Here is a 15,195-nt window from a genome sequence, read left to right as displayed (position 1 = left end):
GTCAGCAACTAGTGGAGAATCCAAAAGAAGTTTGGGTAACAGTCATATCAACAAATATATCATGACATATCACAAGCATGACAATTTGTATAATCCAGGACAGCAGGGGGCTTAAGCACACTATAATTCTGTGATTTCGGAAATATTTGCGATATACAGATATCGACGAATGCTCTTACCAGAACGGCGGATGCGAACAGAAGTGTAACGACATTGTCGGCTCTTTCCTGTGCACTTGCTACAACGGTTATATCCTGAGCGAAGATGGTTCTACTTGTGTGGGTATGTAAACTGAAAGCCGCAGATCGAAAGCAAGTTTTAACTGCTTCCCGCTTCAGATATCGAAGAATGCGATGCGGCGATCTTATCGAACTGCCATGAAAAGGCAGAGTGTTTCAATTTCGAAGGGTCTTACAGCTGCACGTGCCGGGAAGGTAAATCTAATTGTCATTACAAATTCCATTACATATATTGGCGGGATGTGTTGTTTTTGTCTCTGCACTTTGGCAGTGGCCACTTCTTCATTTTTTGCTGTGATATCTGATAACTAGTGCGATTTTTTTACCTAAAAAACGGAAGATTTTGACATAAAAAAGTCCTAATTTTGACATTTTTCAACCTTAAAAAATCTTAATTTTGACTAAATTTGACATAACGTATGCACATTAGGTGTTTTCCAACATAATCACAGAATTGTACCACTCATCTTCATTTCTGGTTGGAACTGTCTGTCCTTACAATTTTTTGCCTAAAAAACTGACAAATTTCTACAGGAAAAAACTTTATTATAACGAAATATTGCCCGATTAAAAATTCCAGTAGTTACAATATGCATTATGGTGGAAATAATTTTGAAAAATTTGTAGTCCAACTAAAGATACTTTGTTACATTCTCGGTTAGAAAGTGTCTTTCCTTACGAAGTAGATTGCCAATAATGGAGAAAGAACGTTCAACAGCGGCAGTTGTTGGCTGGCAACACTGAAGTTGTGCGTACACTGCTGGTAACAAACCGTACTGCTTCATTCCGGCAATGGTGTCTATCTACATCACAATTTTTTATCATGCACTTGTTGATATAAGAACCATGCAATGCCCACGCAGTCTTGCTTCGGTTCGGAAGTTTTAACTTTGTAAACAATTTTGACGTTTTTTGACCTAACGCTACAATTTTGACTTAATTCTGACTTTTTTGGCATGTCAAAAATAAAGCGCCCTACTGATAAGATAACATAGTAGCTACTTGGTCGCAAAGTCGTGAGTACGGAGGCGCACAATGATTCGAGTACGCTATCTCGCCTCATCTCTGCAGTGTGTGCCGTTAGCTAACAAAGGTTTGGTGTATTTGTATTCACCGGGCAATATCATTCGAACAGGTTACACGGGGAATGGAATCATCTGCTCCGATATAGATGAATGCGAGATTCTGAATGGCAGATGCTCCTACCTGTGCGTGAACACGGAACAAAGTTACTATTGCACATGCCCGGAAGGCTTTCAACTTGAGGCAGATGGCAGGCAGTGTGTCGATGTTGACGAGTGTTCGAAAAATGACTTGAACCTGTGTCAGGGTATGTTCATTACGATACTCGTTTCAAATCTTTCCTAGCCTTTGAGGTGGTCAGCATTGATGTAGTTACGCTAGTACTCTGAACCTTCTATATAACTTGTAACTGAACAAGATTTTGAAATCACACTTGGAAAACTTTTGGTTTCTGCACAGCATCAAACTTAGGGTTACCATAAGAGTCCTCTTCAATAAATTGAAATTGACAATTTTTAATGCAGCCATCCCGATTAACTGCAAAAAGTATTTGGCCCCTTGACGAAATTAAATTTTTGAAACTACATACTTGATAACTTTTAAGACCTTTTTTTAAATTTTACTCGGAGCAGTTTTTTGCATAGTTTGGGAATCGACACTTCTACTTGTGATTGAATTGACATTCATGACGTCACTTCTAATTCTAGTTGAGTAGGAATGCTGATTACTTGGAATTGTCTGTCTCTGCGAGTTTTGCGAAAATCTTACCTTCGTTTTTGTACACTTTCTAACTGTTTAAAACTCTGAAAATTCCATGTATTCTATTTACCGGCGCATTGGCAAATACCTGACCTAATAGTTTTGAGTCCCTTTTATTTATTAGTACAATAATGCTGTTAATTTTTAAAATGATTTACGAGCGGTAACGTAACAAACAAATTATCCAACATAACTACAACAGAAGTTTATTATTTCAGGTCTGTCCATCTGCCATAATCTGTCACCTAGCTATATATGCTCATGTCCTGACGGATACAGTAAAGAGCTGGACATGGGGAATACAACTTGCATCGTGGGCAGAGAATTATCTATCATCTTGGCAAGAAATTACGAAGTGAAACAAGAATGCGAATCGTGTCAAGAAGGGTATTTTTAAATTTTACATATACACCCGAAAGCCAATAAATATGTTCCAGCATATATATCATAATGCTGTATCACAGGTGTGTTGTAAAAGAATTCAATACCGAATATGCTGTAGCTTGCGTTTGCCCGGAAGGCTATACATTGGCGGAAGATGGATTATCCTGTAGCGATATTGACGAATGCGCACTAAATAGCATAGTGTGCTCTGAATACAGCCTGTGCACCAATCAAGTCGGAAGCTATACGTGTGCTTGTTTGCCAGGTATGACATCCGTTTTAAATCGTAGTGTTTCGCCATCCGTGTTTTGTTCTCTTTTGAAGGCTTTCAGTTCAGTGACGAATTTGGTACCAGATGTGATCTCTCTGACGACTACGCGTGGTCGCAGTGGGGAAAATGGACCGAATGCCCTGCCGACTGCGATTATGCTCTCGAGTTAAGGAGAAGAAGGTGTGTGAGCAGAGACGGTGAATCCAGCCAGTGCGAAGGAAATCCAAACGACTATAAAGTGTGTGCGATGGTGAATTGTGAAGGTAAATTGTGTATTAACACATAGCGGTATTGTATGTATGTAAACTTGTTGTCGCAAATGCGATATATACAGCTTTGTCTTCATCAAATGTGTAACTTCTATCTTAAAGACATTGTCACTTCTCAAGTTGAACTCAAATGAGAAATGAAGCTCGATTGATTATGGTTGATACATTCAAATAAAAGGCGTAAACAAATATCCATAGTACAGAAAAACTAGTAGGTCGTGAAACTAGGTTTTATAACAGTGGCCTCCTGCGATTAAGAAGAACAAATCTAAACAAATAAAAACAACGAGGTAACAATTAGCAACCATTCATATCTGCGGAATATTGACAGCAAGTCAACGTCCAAGCAACATTTCTAAATGGCAAGTCACGCGATTCCTAAATACTTAATAATTACTACAGTACCACGCAGTACCGAGCCATTGCCTTTTTGGCAGATATCAGGGAGGAAGAAGACCAGTCTGTTCAGATGATTTTTGCATCCATCGGAATTATGGACTGGCTACTGGACATGAAATATGGGATTGGATTTTGGGTGTCAGAGGCATTACTGCGGTACTGTGAGGTTGGTGGTAACTAGGGCTACCATACCTTCGCCTTTACGAGCATTTGCGCTCCTTTTTCAAGAAATCGAAAATGCCCTCCGAGGACGCCCATATGTCCTCCTTTTTAGCATTTCATCCTCTTTTATAGCTTTGACAGCCACGAGATTGTATAGATAGAACTCAAAAACGTCATGTATGACGAGAAATCTGGATATCGATGTCAGTTATGGAAGAATGATTAAAATATCACCTTAGAGCGGGTCTTCCGTGAGTAGATTTGGAAAACTTACCTTTTATATTGTACTTTTAGTCGACACAACAGTATTTCCAGTCTGAATTTCCTAATTACCCTTTTTCTCGTCAAATTAAAAAAAAATCGTTTGCAAAAAGTAACCTCTATCCGGATATCAAAGTATGAAGACCCAAGCAGTAACATTGTGTCATCATTTTAGTGAAAAAACTGTGGTCGGGTCGTATGTTGGCAATAAAGACGAGATGCTTATATTTCTTTCCTGTCGACGAGACAGCAGAAAAGGCTCTTGAAACGTGTTTAGTAAAAACGTTGAGAATTTAGGTGCAAACAATATTTTTATGAATTTCACCACTTGGTAAGTCACTAGGCGTATTCATTATTTAGAATCGATATTATTATTGAAATCAGAATTCTGCATTATCGGATATGCCATATTGAGTGGAGTCTGTATTCAGTTCTGGATACTGTGCTCAATTTTGTAAACAAATTGAATTGTAAATGGATCATCAAGAATTTAAATACACTACCAATCAAGTATATCGCATTATCATTTTGTGTTGTAATATTACGATACCCATTTTCAGCAAAAGGATAAATTTCCGCAGTGTTGCAACGGGAGAACACCCACTGTTGATAACATAGTGTCGAGTCAGATAATATCAAACGCTGACGATATTGTAAACAGCGGATATCCTATCTCCCTCCCCAAGAACAGCGGAATAAAGTGAGTTGATTTATCAAATAAGCCTAATTGACGGGGATCCGATTCTATATTGCAGTGGTCGGGAACCTTTTTCGATCAAAGAGCCATATTAGCCTAATATTTTCAATTGAAACTTTTAAAGAGCCATACACGTAAATTAACTGTTACGTCACAATTGAACACCCGTGGCGTATTGGTAGCACTAATATGGGATTCGTAGGGTAAGCATTTTTTCTGCCCACATGGGTAAGTAGAGCCAAACTTGGTCAGTAAAGTGGTACATACCCACCGTGTGATACGTCAGCGACGTGGGGTTAGGGGAGGCAAGTAAGGCAGTGCCGCAGATGTCGTCAGGGATGAGTAAAGGAAAATTGTGAACCCTTCAATGGTTATTGTTATCTTCTATCGATGTTTATGAATGACTAGATCTCAAACATTTTTATTTCCAAAATCACGGATGAAGCACAGACGGGCCAAGCCTCACCTAAGTAGCTTAGAAGTTATATTCACCGATATTAATCAGATGTAATTGTCGCGCTGATTCTGAAAGTATTGATCGCCTTCTAAAATATATGGCGAAACGTAACGTTGCGTTACACGCCTGCATACGGTGGTGCGACAAAGTTACTGACCAATCAACAAAATGGATGGCGTTGTTTTTAATTTGAATTTGTAACTGTGAATATCACTTCCAAGGCATTCTATTTCTTGACGTAGATCAGGAAGGCAATGTGTATTTGAAAACTGCAATGTCTTACAAGTGTCGCCACGTCTGATATTCTCTTTCGTCAATCAAGGTATCGTGCAATCCACGATATCTAGGCGCGCGATCGTGGGTGTGGGTAGATCGAATTTGCGAGTGATGTTAGTCGCCGGGGCCACAGCAACTTAAATTTGGGTATTTTGAAAAGATGGAGGTCCCGCCCCTAACCCTGGATACCTCACTGCCCTGACCCCTCGAAAACCATGTTCGTTCCATGCTGCCACGAGAATGATTATTCTCGCCTGCATGAAGATTTACCAACAAGTTGATGCAATATTGATGAATTAGGTGCAAAATTGAAAATTTCTCAAAGAGTCATACTTTGTACCCAAAAGAGCCATATATGGCTCGCGAGCCATAGGTTCCCGACCACTGCTATATTGGGTCACACCATTTAACATATGTACGATGTACATTTTGCGCCACCAATCAACCTAGTATTTTAAACACCGTGCCTTGTCATACTATAGAAACACGTGATCGGGCGGCAGGTGCATGCATTGCCGGGCAGTTAACCACTCCAGGCCTGATGTAAGCTAACCAATGACTCTACAAGATAGCTGCAGTCCTACTCACGGCGCCATTCCAAAGGATAATAATCTGGTTTCATAGTTTTTTTGGTGATGTATTCCAGCAATTCCATTTCACGGACCCCCTATAAAACCAGTTCGCGTAGCCAAGTTTACGAATTCAAGTTCTAGTGTTTGAATCACCCTTCACACGACTTCTATTTCATGACAGGGTCAAATTGTCCGCGAGAATGCACAGAAACTCCAAGTTCTGCTCTTTCAACTCCGACCAGCCGTCTACCGACGAAGAGGTCGGTGGCAAATACGTCGACCCCGGACTATTGCTAGCCGCCTTGCGCGAATTCAATAATTCCAACGACGAAGTGTACATGAAATACATGCCAGTTGAAATGAAATTAGGTCGTCGCCCGCCGGATCCGGAGCCGTTGGCGGACCCCGGATATTTCGCCGCCACCGCGACCTTGGTATTGATGTGCGTTATGGTACACGCTTATCGTCTGGTGCCGATTTTGAAGGCTCCTCAGAGAAAATGACTGATATTGTTTCTTGTCCACTTGTAGTATTGTAGTAATGTGACTCAGTCGTCGTTGGCGTCAATGTGTCACGATCATGTAGTGTGCTAGTTTACGAATACAACTATACACTTGTAATGTACAGAATACGCGTTGATCGTGCTTCTTTCGCTGTACTTCAAAAGAGCGCAGGTAGAAAAGTCCCGAGCTAAAACCGATTAATATCAGTAAACTTGAGTAGTGCTGGGATCTAGTCGGCTATGCGGAGCGCAAGTGGTTATATTCCAGACCACTTGCACCTTGCACGCCTACTTCAAGATTTTTTAAAGCTGACCTATTTAGTATCTTACTTTAAGGCTTTCTGGGTAGTGCATAGCATGTGTTTGGATATATTTGCATCGGTATTACGAGTGAAATTGTCATTAAAAAACGGCAGTATAGCACCTGTATCGCGCTAACTTCGTATGCTTGATATAACTGGAAAATTATTGGCCAATGACAAACATCTTCGATACTTTGTCCGCATTTACATATTCGAGCTACTATTAGGCCTACATGACAACTTAGAGACATTCTGACACTACTCTGAGCAGCTTTGCCACGGCTTAAATACTCCAACTACAACTTATTGTGGTGATGCACTAGATGCAGTAGAGATTAATCGCATTGCGTCCATTTTCAACATCATCCCTGAGTACTATGAACAATATTATTACTAATACATTGTATAGCCTACCTACAGTCCTATATCAGTGCTTCCCAAAAACAAGACACGCAGACCACTCATGTTGTCACACTGATTTGCAGTGAATATCCATGATTTATTTGTCCTGCCGTTGGTACGAATCATTCTGGGCACATTCTACAGTACTGTATGAGATGTGTAACGAGGTAGATTTTTGTTTATGTGGCTAGACGAAAATCTGGCGTTAGCCAAAGGCTTGCAGTGTAGCATAAAGATTCGCCAGGTTAGTGAAGGCTAAGAACCAGCGAAGCAGATGGATCTTTATCGCCCCCTACCGAAGTACTCTCGCACTACCCAAGGTTATGGCCACTTGTACTTCTTCCACTTTTACTTTACTATTTGTGAACTCAATGTATTTAATTTTAATGTAAGCCACGGCTAATTATCGTCAACTCCGCAGAGTGCAGAGATACAATACCACATCAGCTGTAGACAGAGATCACTCTCAGTTTTGAAAAACTTTTCAGGGTGTGATTCATTTTTATCAAAGCAATTCTCGCACTCTCGAGAGATAAATTATAATACATAAAATGAAAAGGGTGTCACCTCCTCACCCACTTTCACCTTTCAAACTTCCATCTTGGTTCTTTCATCCCCTGTTCTAACGAAAACGTGGCAATATCGCCCACTTTATGAACCAATGACCTATATCCAGTCGCTTTATGCCTTTTTGTTCGGATCCATAAACCCATTAAGCAGTCACGGGATGTGGGCATTTAATTACAATCAATGCATATTCGCTCTCCGACTTACCTAAAAGTTGGAGGTCGTGTTTTTATGAAATTGCACTCTAAGATCGTGCAATTGAATTTGGGATCGCTCTTCCAGCGATGCGTATGTCTACAATTATCTTGAGAAAGGCAGTTTAGAAAATTGCTTTTATCTCACCAACCCTCATTCTACTCACATCGTCTCCTAATTATAAGTGACTTAATTAATCTAAAAATCCATTTTTGAATACTTTGGCATAAAAACTGAGGATTCGGCAATTAAATGAATATATAGCTGCGGTTGTAAAATAGATTAACTTCAGGTTGTTGTTTTTGTAAACGTCATCATTTCCAGTATATATATAGATAGGCCTACGTACGGACATATGCTACTATAGAAGCTGATATTCGGGTTGCACTGTGTAGTGACTTTTAAAAGATACATTGGCGGACAGTCGGGATACCTCGAAAAGAAGCTACAACAACAGCAACAACAACAAGTTGAAAGAGGATCGAAAACCTATATCATTCACGTGAGTTGCAATATTTACCTAGAGATTCCACAGTCCACCAATCAATGTAGGCTACACTATTTAGTGGCACACACGCCCCACACCCAGCAAACAAATTGATACCCAGACTACTATGATCATATTCAGACGTAACAATATTCTATTACGATAATTACAGTATTTACAATTGCTCATCCAATCCTGATTACAGTAGCCTATCAATCTTGAAGGGCCCGCGTCGCTCGTATCTATGGCATGAATCGAACATAATAATACAAGCGTCATCCGTATGTATTCTTTTCATTATTGAAACGTGGATTTTGTCATGATCACAGCGCAGCAGTATCCGTGCGCATTCAGACTCGTCATCATTGACATTCTTTCATTATTCAACTTTCAGTGCATTTATTCTATTAATTTTTATTTGACCGCATCCGATGTTGCGAATTAGTCTACTTTGTCTTAAAATATAGTTTCACGACATTTTTTGAGAGCCTGGGCAACACCGGGGACTCAAGCGTTCAAGTTCCCATGTCTTATGTTTGGATTTTGACACTCTACTTCACCACTGTTTACCACGTACGAATGACCACAGTGGGTTCGCGAGTCTCACAGCATCAATAAATCCCCCATAACTTTCACCGGATCCTAATAAAGTTGCATTTTGACTGTTAATCATATCAATACTAATCGGTATGAATGAAAAGTAGAATCTGTCTAGGTCTTTAGAAGATGAGAAGCAACCAATATGCCAACTGAAGACTCGGGCCCGACTTCGCACTGCACTTGTCTCGCGGTAGACGAAATTGCTATTGCGTGACTTTTTATTTCCAGAAATGGACCGCTCAAACCGTTTATGATTGGCGCGTTTTTCTACGGAGAGCGGATAAATATGGAAGACTGGACGACTTCCTCTACTAATCTCACATCAGCCTCAATATTTCCTAATGTGAGCAGCGAACCCTTCCATCTTAACGCAGCGTTCGTCTCTGTGTGCTGGGCGTTGTTCGGGTGTTTATCAGTCGTGGGACTGATTGGGAACGGAATCATGATCGTGATTTTGTTAAGAGTGAAACCTAGCTTGTTCACTATTATCGTTACTGGAATTTGTTTATCCGATATGGTGGCATCTTGTAACAGCCCTTTTTTTTGTACTCAGTCATGAACCGTTTCGATTTCAGGCTACCCGAGTTGTTCTGCTACTTAGCGATTCCAATTGACATCGCAACCACTGTCGTCACCCAGCAACAGGTACTCTTGCTGACGGTAATTCGGTTTCGCAGTTTGCGATGTGGATTAGACCAGGACATGAGTGAAAAAACGTGTCGGAGAATAATCGTTGGATGTTGGGTCGTTTCTTTCGGGTTGTTTACGGTGCCACTAATTCAAAAACTTGAATTGGTAGAATATAGAGCCGGGTTTGCTTGCAAAATGGGCGATCAATACATTCTGTGGATAGACATTCTTACTTGGCTTACTTTTACTTTCGGTATTTGTCTGCCCCTAATACTGATTGTTGCATTCTGCATTGCGATCGTGGTAATTCTGCACAAGCGCAACACATCTTCCACGGCCAAGTCCACCAATTCTCAGCCGCAGCAAAGAGAAAAGCAGGCGATTTTGCAGCTCAAAGTGATAGCAATCTCTTTTCTAGTGGGGTACGGTGTCGATTATGGGGTGAAGCTGTCTTACCTAATGATTTCTGATAAGTCTGACGTCGTCGTCGCGGTAATTGGCGTCATTCCTCATGCAATGATTCGCATAAGCGAATGCATCAATCCTTTCCTGTACTATTACTCGTCGGAGAATATCAAGGAGGAATTTCAGCGCTTGTCCACGCGGTGTCGCAGTGTCCTTTCCCGCGTCGATTCGTCAGTAGCGCCAGCGAGTGCCACAGATGGTTAATGGTTGAGAAATAGGTGCCCGTCGACGCGTCGGCTTACCCGGATAACGCAATAAAAAAAATCACTAGAACTACTCAATTTTTAAAACTTGCAACTATAACTATAACTATAGAACTACCCAATTTTCAAAATCCGCAACTAGAACTAGAACTAGAACTACCCAATTTTCAAAATCCGCTACTAGAACTAGAACTAGAACTACTCAAAAAATCGTTAGTTAGTTGACCATCAACTGACTAAATGTTTAGTTTGTACAAGTCTGCAGTTCGTCGCTATTGCAATTTCTGCCTTGTCACCTTTCGTGTCAGATTTCAATACCGTAAAGTAGCTTTCGTTAAATTCCTGTGTAGCAATATCAACGCCCTCTACCTCGGGTAGGCCTACTATTCCTCAGTTGAATTGTAAATTGTAATTTATCACTAAATATGGAACACGTATCAAGCTGGATAAAAATTTCAGATTGTGGTCGAAGCGAAGATAACGTTTTGCAATTATCCATCATTACATTTGAAGTATTGTCATAATTTTCTTCTTCGTAATGTTGTTTTTTCTTCGCTGTAGGATATTTTTGCATAGTTACTCCGTTTAACCAGTTGAACTGACAATACTGTATAAATAGACAATCTTATTATTATATTATATCATGTATTAGTATGATTGTATAACATTCATGTCGACATGTAGGCTACTAACAGTCGCTGAAGCGCAAAATAGTTACAAGCTGACGGCTGGTCACCAATTCTCGAGCATTTTCCGTTATTTTGGAAATAAAATTTGTCCCATTTTGTATTATTCTTGTCGTCCACTGACTTGGCTGTCTAGCGGCAGTTTTGTGGACGACAGTTTCACGATTTTCCTCCCTCCTTCACAAAATGTGTAGCTGTCTGTTAATACGGAACTTGCATTAGGATTCATGACGTTCGAAATAGGCGTATGTTACATTTATACCAGGTAGTAGCATTCGTTGAAGAATCTATTTCTACCTACTCTTAGCGTGTGTCAGACATGTTTCGTAGAGCTGCGTTGCGCACAATTATTGCCTGCGCGTTCTCTATGTCATACGTGCCCGTAAAATCGTAGCATCCTAATAATAAAAATGCATTCTTTTTTATGTTTGAGGCTTGCGTCACGAGGTGCCACTAAAACTCAGATTTAAATCGCGATCTAAAATTTTCAAAATCCACTGCTTCAAGGTTATTGAACTCCTATGAAATTTCAAGTTAGATTGAGATAAAGAGCCGAGACTTTCATTCCTCTTCTTATTTCCTCGTGACAGGGTTGTAACCAAGTCACAAAGCAAAGTTTTGACTCGAGTCAAGTCGAGTCATTTTCAATTCGCCATCGAGTCAAGTCCGAGTCCAAGTCAGCGAAAAGAGGGTCAAGTCCGAGTCACGGTATTATGACTCGAGTCGAGTCCAAGTCATTGTGTTGACTGCTCAGTTTCCAGTCTTGTTAAACCCACTATTATAACTCTGTTTGGTGATATCAAATGGTTCGCATTTATAGCCTATTATACTAATTTTCGTCACTTTCAACAGCTTCTGGTCGCATTTTCAAGTACCAGTACCAATAGACGAAATCCCAATAGGGTGGTTACTTTACACTGTTCTTCGTAATTACAATGAAATGTCGGTCTTGGCCGTCTGAGACTCGAGTCATATGACTTGGTTCGAGTCATGCGCAATGACTCGAGTCCAAGTCGAGTCAATACACAAATTGCGTAGAGTCGAGTCGAGTCATTTCCGTATTTTTAGAGAATGTCTCGAGTCAAGTCGAGTCATCAGAAAATCGTGAATCGAGTCTGACTCGAGTCGAGTCATGATTCGAGTCATTACAACCCTGACTCGCGAGACAGAAAATGGGAAATTGAAGAAAAATACAGAACACAAGATGGAGCAGCGTATCATAAGGCAGCGAGATCTAATGCATCTAGCTACTCTCCTTGATAATTTAGGAGCTAATTTTCCAAGTCATCAAGAAGAAGCATTGAAGCAAACATGTGGATTTTGCACCCCTTCGACGAACTGGAGTCTCCGAGACCATTGAGTCATACTCTTAGGATTTTCGCCAGAAAGCATGTTTCACTCGCGGAAAATACGCTATGATTGTTGGATGGTTCTTATAAAGACCTGGTCATCCAAGCACTCGAATTTCTTGTACAAAACTCAACAAATTATCTGACAGAAAAGGGTTTTAGTGCACTATAGTCGAAATCAAACCGAGGGAAAAGAGATAACACTTGATGGCCTAAACCGGTAGCCTATACTCACTGCACATCTGAACAAAATTTCGTTAAGTATCGTCATTTTTTTTCGTATAATAATTTTCGGTTGATTTGCACTGAACTGATATAGACGGTTTTGCTACGTTTCTGATTGTAGGGTGATTTTGCGACATTTCTCGGGTGATATCTCCGGTAATATCCATGGTTAAAATATGGAATATTTCTGAAATAACAAGACAGTTCCCTTTAGAAAACTCACCAATTCATTTTGAAAACGTGATAGCTGACCTAGAAATATCCTGACATAGCCCCAGAAATGATGGCTTTTATGACCTGATTAAACACTCATACGATCTCCACGCTAGCTCAGGGGTCAGAAGCCTTTTTGAAACCAAGAGCTACTTCGTGGGTAATGATCAATGCGAAGGGCTACCAGTTACTCTCACCGTTTACCCGTACTCGTTTGAATTAGCTTTTACATTTAGAGCACTAGGCAGTGTTTCCGCTACTTACCTTCCCCGGACGCACGTCAGCGTCTTCGGGTTCAGTTGCGTTGCCAAACTGGACGCCAAAGCGCAAATCTCCGCGTCAAGGATCGGGGATATCAACCAGATTTCCTTTCGTAATTCGCAGGGGGAAGACGAGCAACGCCCACCGACCGAAAACTGAGTTCATGTGTTAATTTGGATCGAGTGACCCATGTTCAACTGCTGTTCACATGGATCCCTTCTCCACTTTGACCTGAGAAGCTTACATCTGAATATTGGCTACTGTCACTAAGAGCGACTCATCTGGCGAGATAGCGTAGTGGTATAATCCACAGCTGCGACACCAATGGGTTGTGGATTCGAGTCTGACTGAGGTCGACTGCAGAATTCCTACCTAAATGTTTGGGAATTTATCTATAGGCTCCTTCACGCCAGATCATACGTGTAAGCGGTGTCTTATAAAAGCCTAGAAATGGGCCGTACTACAAGTCGGCATCTGCGGAATAAAAATGAAGAAACTTAGCCTTGTTTGTTTGTGGTATTCATGGGGTTTGTCGACTACAATGGTTATCATTTCCAGCAGACTGATATTTCCTATTTTTGATTCCGTTACTGCCGACTTGTGGTACGGCTCACCTCTAGGCTTTAGTTAGACACCGCTTACACGGATGAGATGGCGAGGAGGAGCCTAGATAAACCTCCAACATGTAGCTAGAGGAATTCTGGAGTCGACCTCGGCCGGACTCGAACCCACAATCCATTGGTGTTGCAGCTGTGGATTATACCACTAACGCTATCCCGCCACATTAGTCTGGTGTAAACGACCATAGTAGTCGACAAACGCCATAAATACCACAAACAACAACTCATCTCTTCCGTACGGACGACCTCGTGACCGCGGACGCCGCGTGGAAAACCCCCACTCTGGCCAGTAGTGCGTGGCGGATCGACAAGTTCTCTGGCCCGACTACGATCCGACTCCTAGGCCGGATTCTTGAAATGACCGAGATCCAATCCGACAAACTCCGATCATAATAATTTACGAGTACCGATAAAATCAGTAGACCATATACTAGGCTTACCATATTTTGGAAATCTAAAAAGAGGACACTTTTTCAGAAATTTGAGACTTGCAAAACCGGAGAAGAATTCTCAAAAACCGGTGAATTTTTCCCACTTTGTGATCGGTTGACTAAAAAAAAAAAGGTCATCTATTCCGCTCAGAGCTCAAAATACCGTTTTTCTCTCCGCATTGCTAGGTGGATGACTAAAAAAAAGGTCATTTTTCCGCCCGGAGCTAAAATCACCGTTTTTCACTCTGAAATAACCGCCGGAGCGTCACTTCTGTGCTAATTTACGGCATATCACTCGCAATTTGCTCTAAATCTGACCTAATATTTCAAAAAAGAGGACAAAATCTCAAGAAAGAGGACAAAAGGGCGTCCTCCGAGGACACTTTCAAAAAAGTCAAAAAGAGGACAAATCCTCTTAAAAAAGGACGTATGGTAACCCTATCATATACAGTAGCTTACAGGTGGAGGTTATATATTGAATAATGAAACAGAAGAATCATGGCAATAACAACTCACAAGTTTGTATTGAACACAGGTTTGTATTGGTGACTTTACTGTCTTGTGGTTCGTAGTTACCACGGTCATGCTCTACTATAGCCTCGATAGCGATTTTGATCACATCATCATCACCGTCATTGGTTTATTAGCAATTTTATCAGTTCAATACACCACAAAAATGCGATACAATGAAAGATAGAAAGGTGTCGAAGCGACTTGGAGTAGTCTATGAAAGCGGACACCCGCCTTGGCCTAGGCGATGTAAAGAGGAGGCATGCACACTGAATGAAAAGTAAAGAAGATAGTATAGAAAAAAGCAAACCGACAAAAATGTGGTGGCATGCAATGTTCCCTCTAAGCTGCGCACGTGCGCAAATGCGCAGTGCTGAAACGGTCTCTGCGCACAGAAAATCTAGGCTGCGCACAAAAATCCGAAGTGATGATTTTTTTTCAGTCGTTGCGCACTGCTGTCCAAGGGACCGCGCAGGCGCGCAGAAAAATTATAGCGAACATCGCCAGGGGAAAATAGTGTTATTGCTGAAGTCTGAAGCCGAGGCACAAGTGCTGCCCGCAAAGGTAGATATTGCGCTCCGTGAAGAATTGAGAATCTGCAATCACGTGCGCCTCACAAACGAGATTTTCTTTTAGTATGGTCTCGAACGCGTGAGCGATACTGATTTCATTTCAATAGCGCAATCTTTTCTACGAATGGTGACATAACATGGTTTAACAAAGTTATAAATAACAATGGGCTAGCTCAAAGTTAATCTGCGAGAAACTAACGAATAGT

At 41.0% G+C, this 15,195-nt stretch overlaps 1 protein-coding gene across 1 annotated transcript in view; it reads left to right on the top strand.

Moving 5' to 3' along the window:
• LOC145454625 (uncharacterized) overlaps window positions 1-6,398 on the top strand; it is a 93,881-nt gene extending 87,483 nt beyond the window's left edge. The window contains exons 95-103 of the mRNA XM_080332617.1: window positions 160-282; window positions 339-434; window positions 1,375-1,569; window positions 2,240-2,408; window positions 2,486-2,670; window positions 2,730-2,939; window positions 3,383-3,510; window positions 4,328-4,467; window positions 5,951-6,398. Coding sequence (XP_080188743.1) covers window positions 160-282; window positions 339-434; window positions 1,375-1,569; window positions 2,240-2,408; window positions 2,486-2,670; window positions 2,730-2,939; window positions 3,383-3,510; window positions 4,328-4,467; window positions 5,951-6,272 — 1,568 coding nt within the window. The 3' untranslated portion in view covers window positions 6,273-6,398. The remainder of the gene's footprint in view (window positions 1-159; window positions 283-338; window positions 435-1,374; window positions 1,570-2,239; window positions 2,409-2,485; window positions 2,671-2,729; window positions 2,940-3,382; window positions 3,511-4,327; window positions 4,468-5,950) is intronic.
• The last annotated feature ends 8,797 nt before the right edge of the window (window positions 6,399-15,195 follow it).

Source organism: Botryllus schlosseri, chromosome 13 (genome assembly GCF_051294905.1).
Source record: "Botryllus schlosseri isolate E-star chromosome 13, Bs_hap1, whole genome shotgun sequence".
NCBI classification, from domain to species: domain Eukaryota; kingdom Metazoa; phylum Chordata; class Ascidiacea; order Stolidobranchia; family Styelidae; genus Botryllus; species Botryllus schlosseri.
The sequence above is the reverse complement of the archived record's forward strand: the minus strand, read 5'-3'. Positions and strand labels throughout refer to the sequence as shown.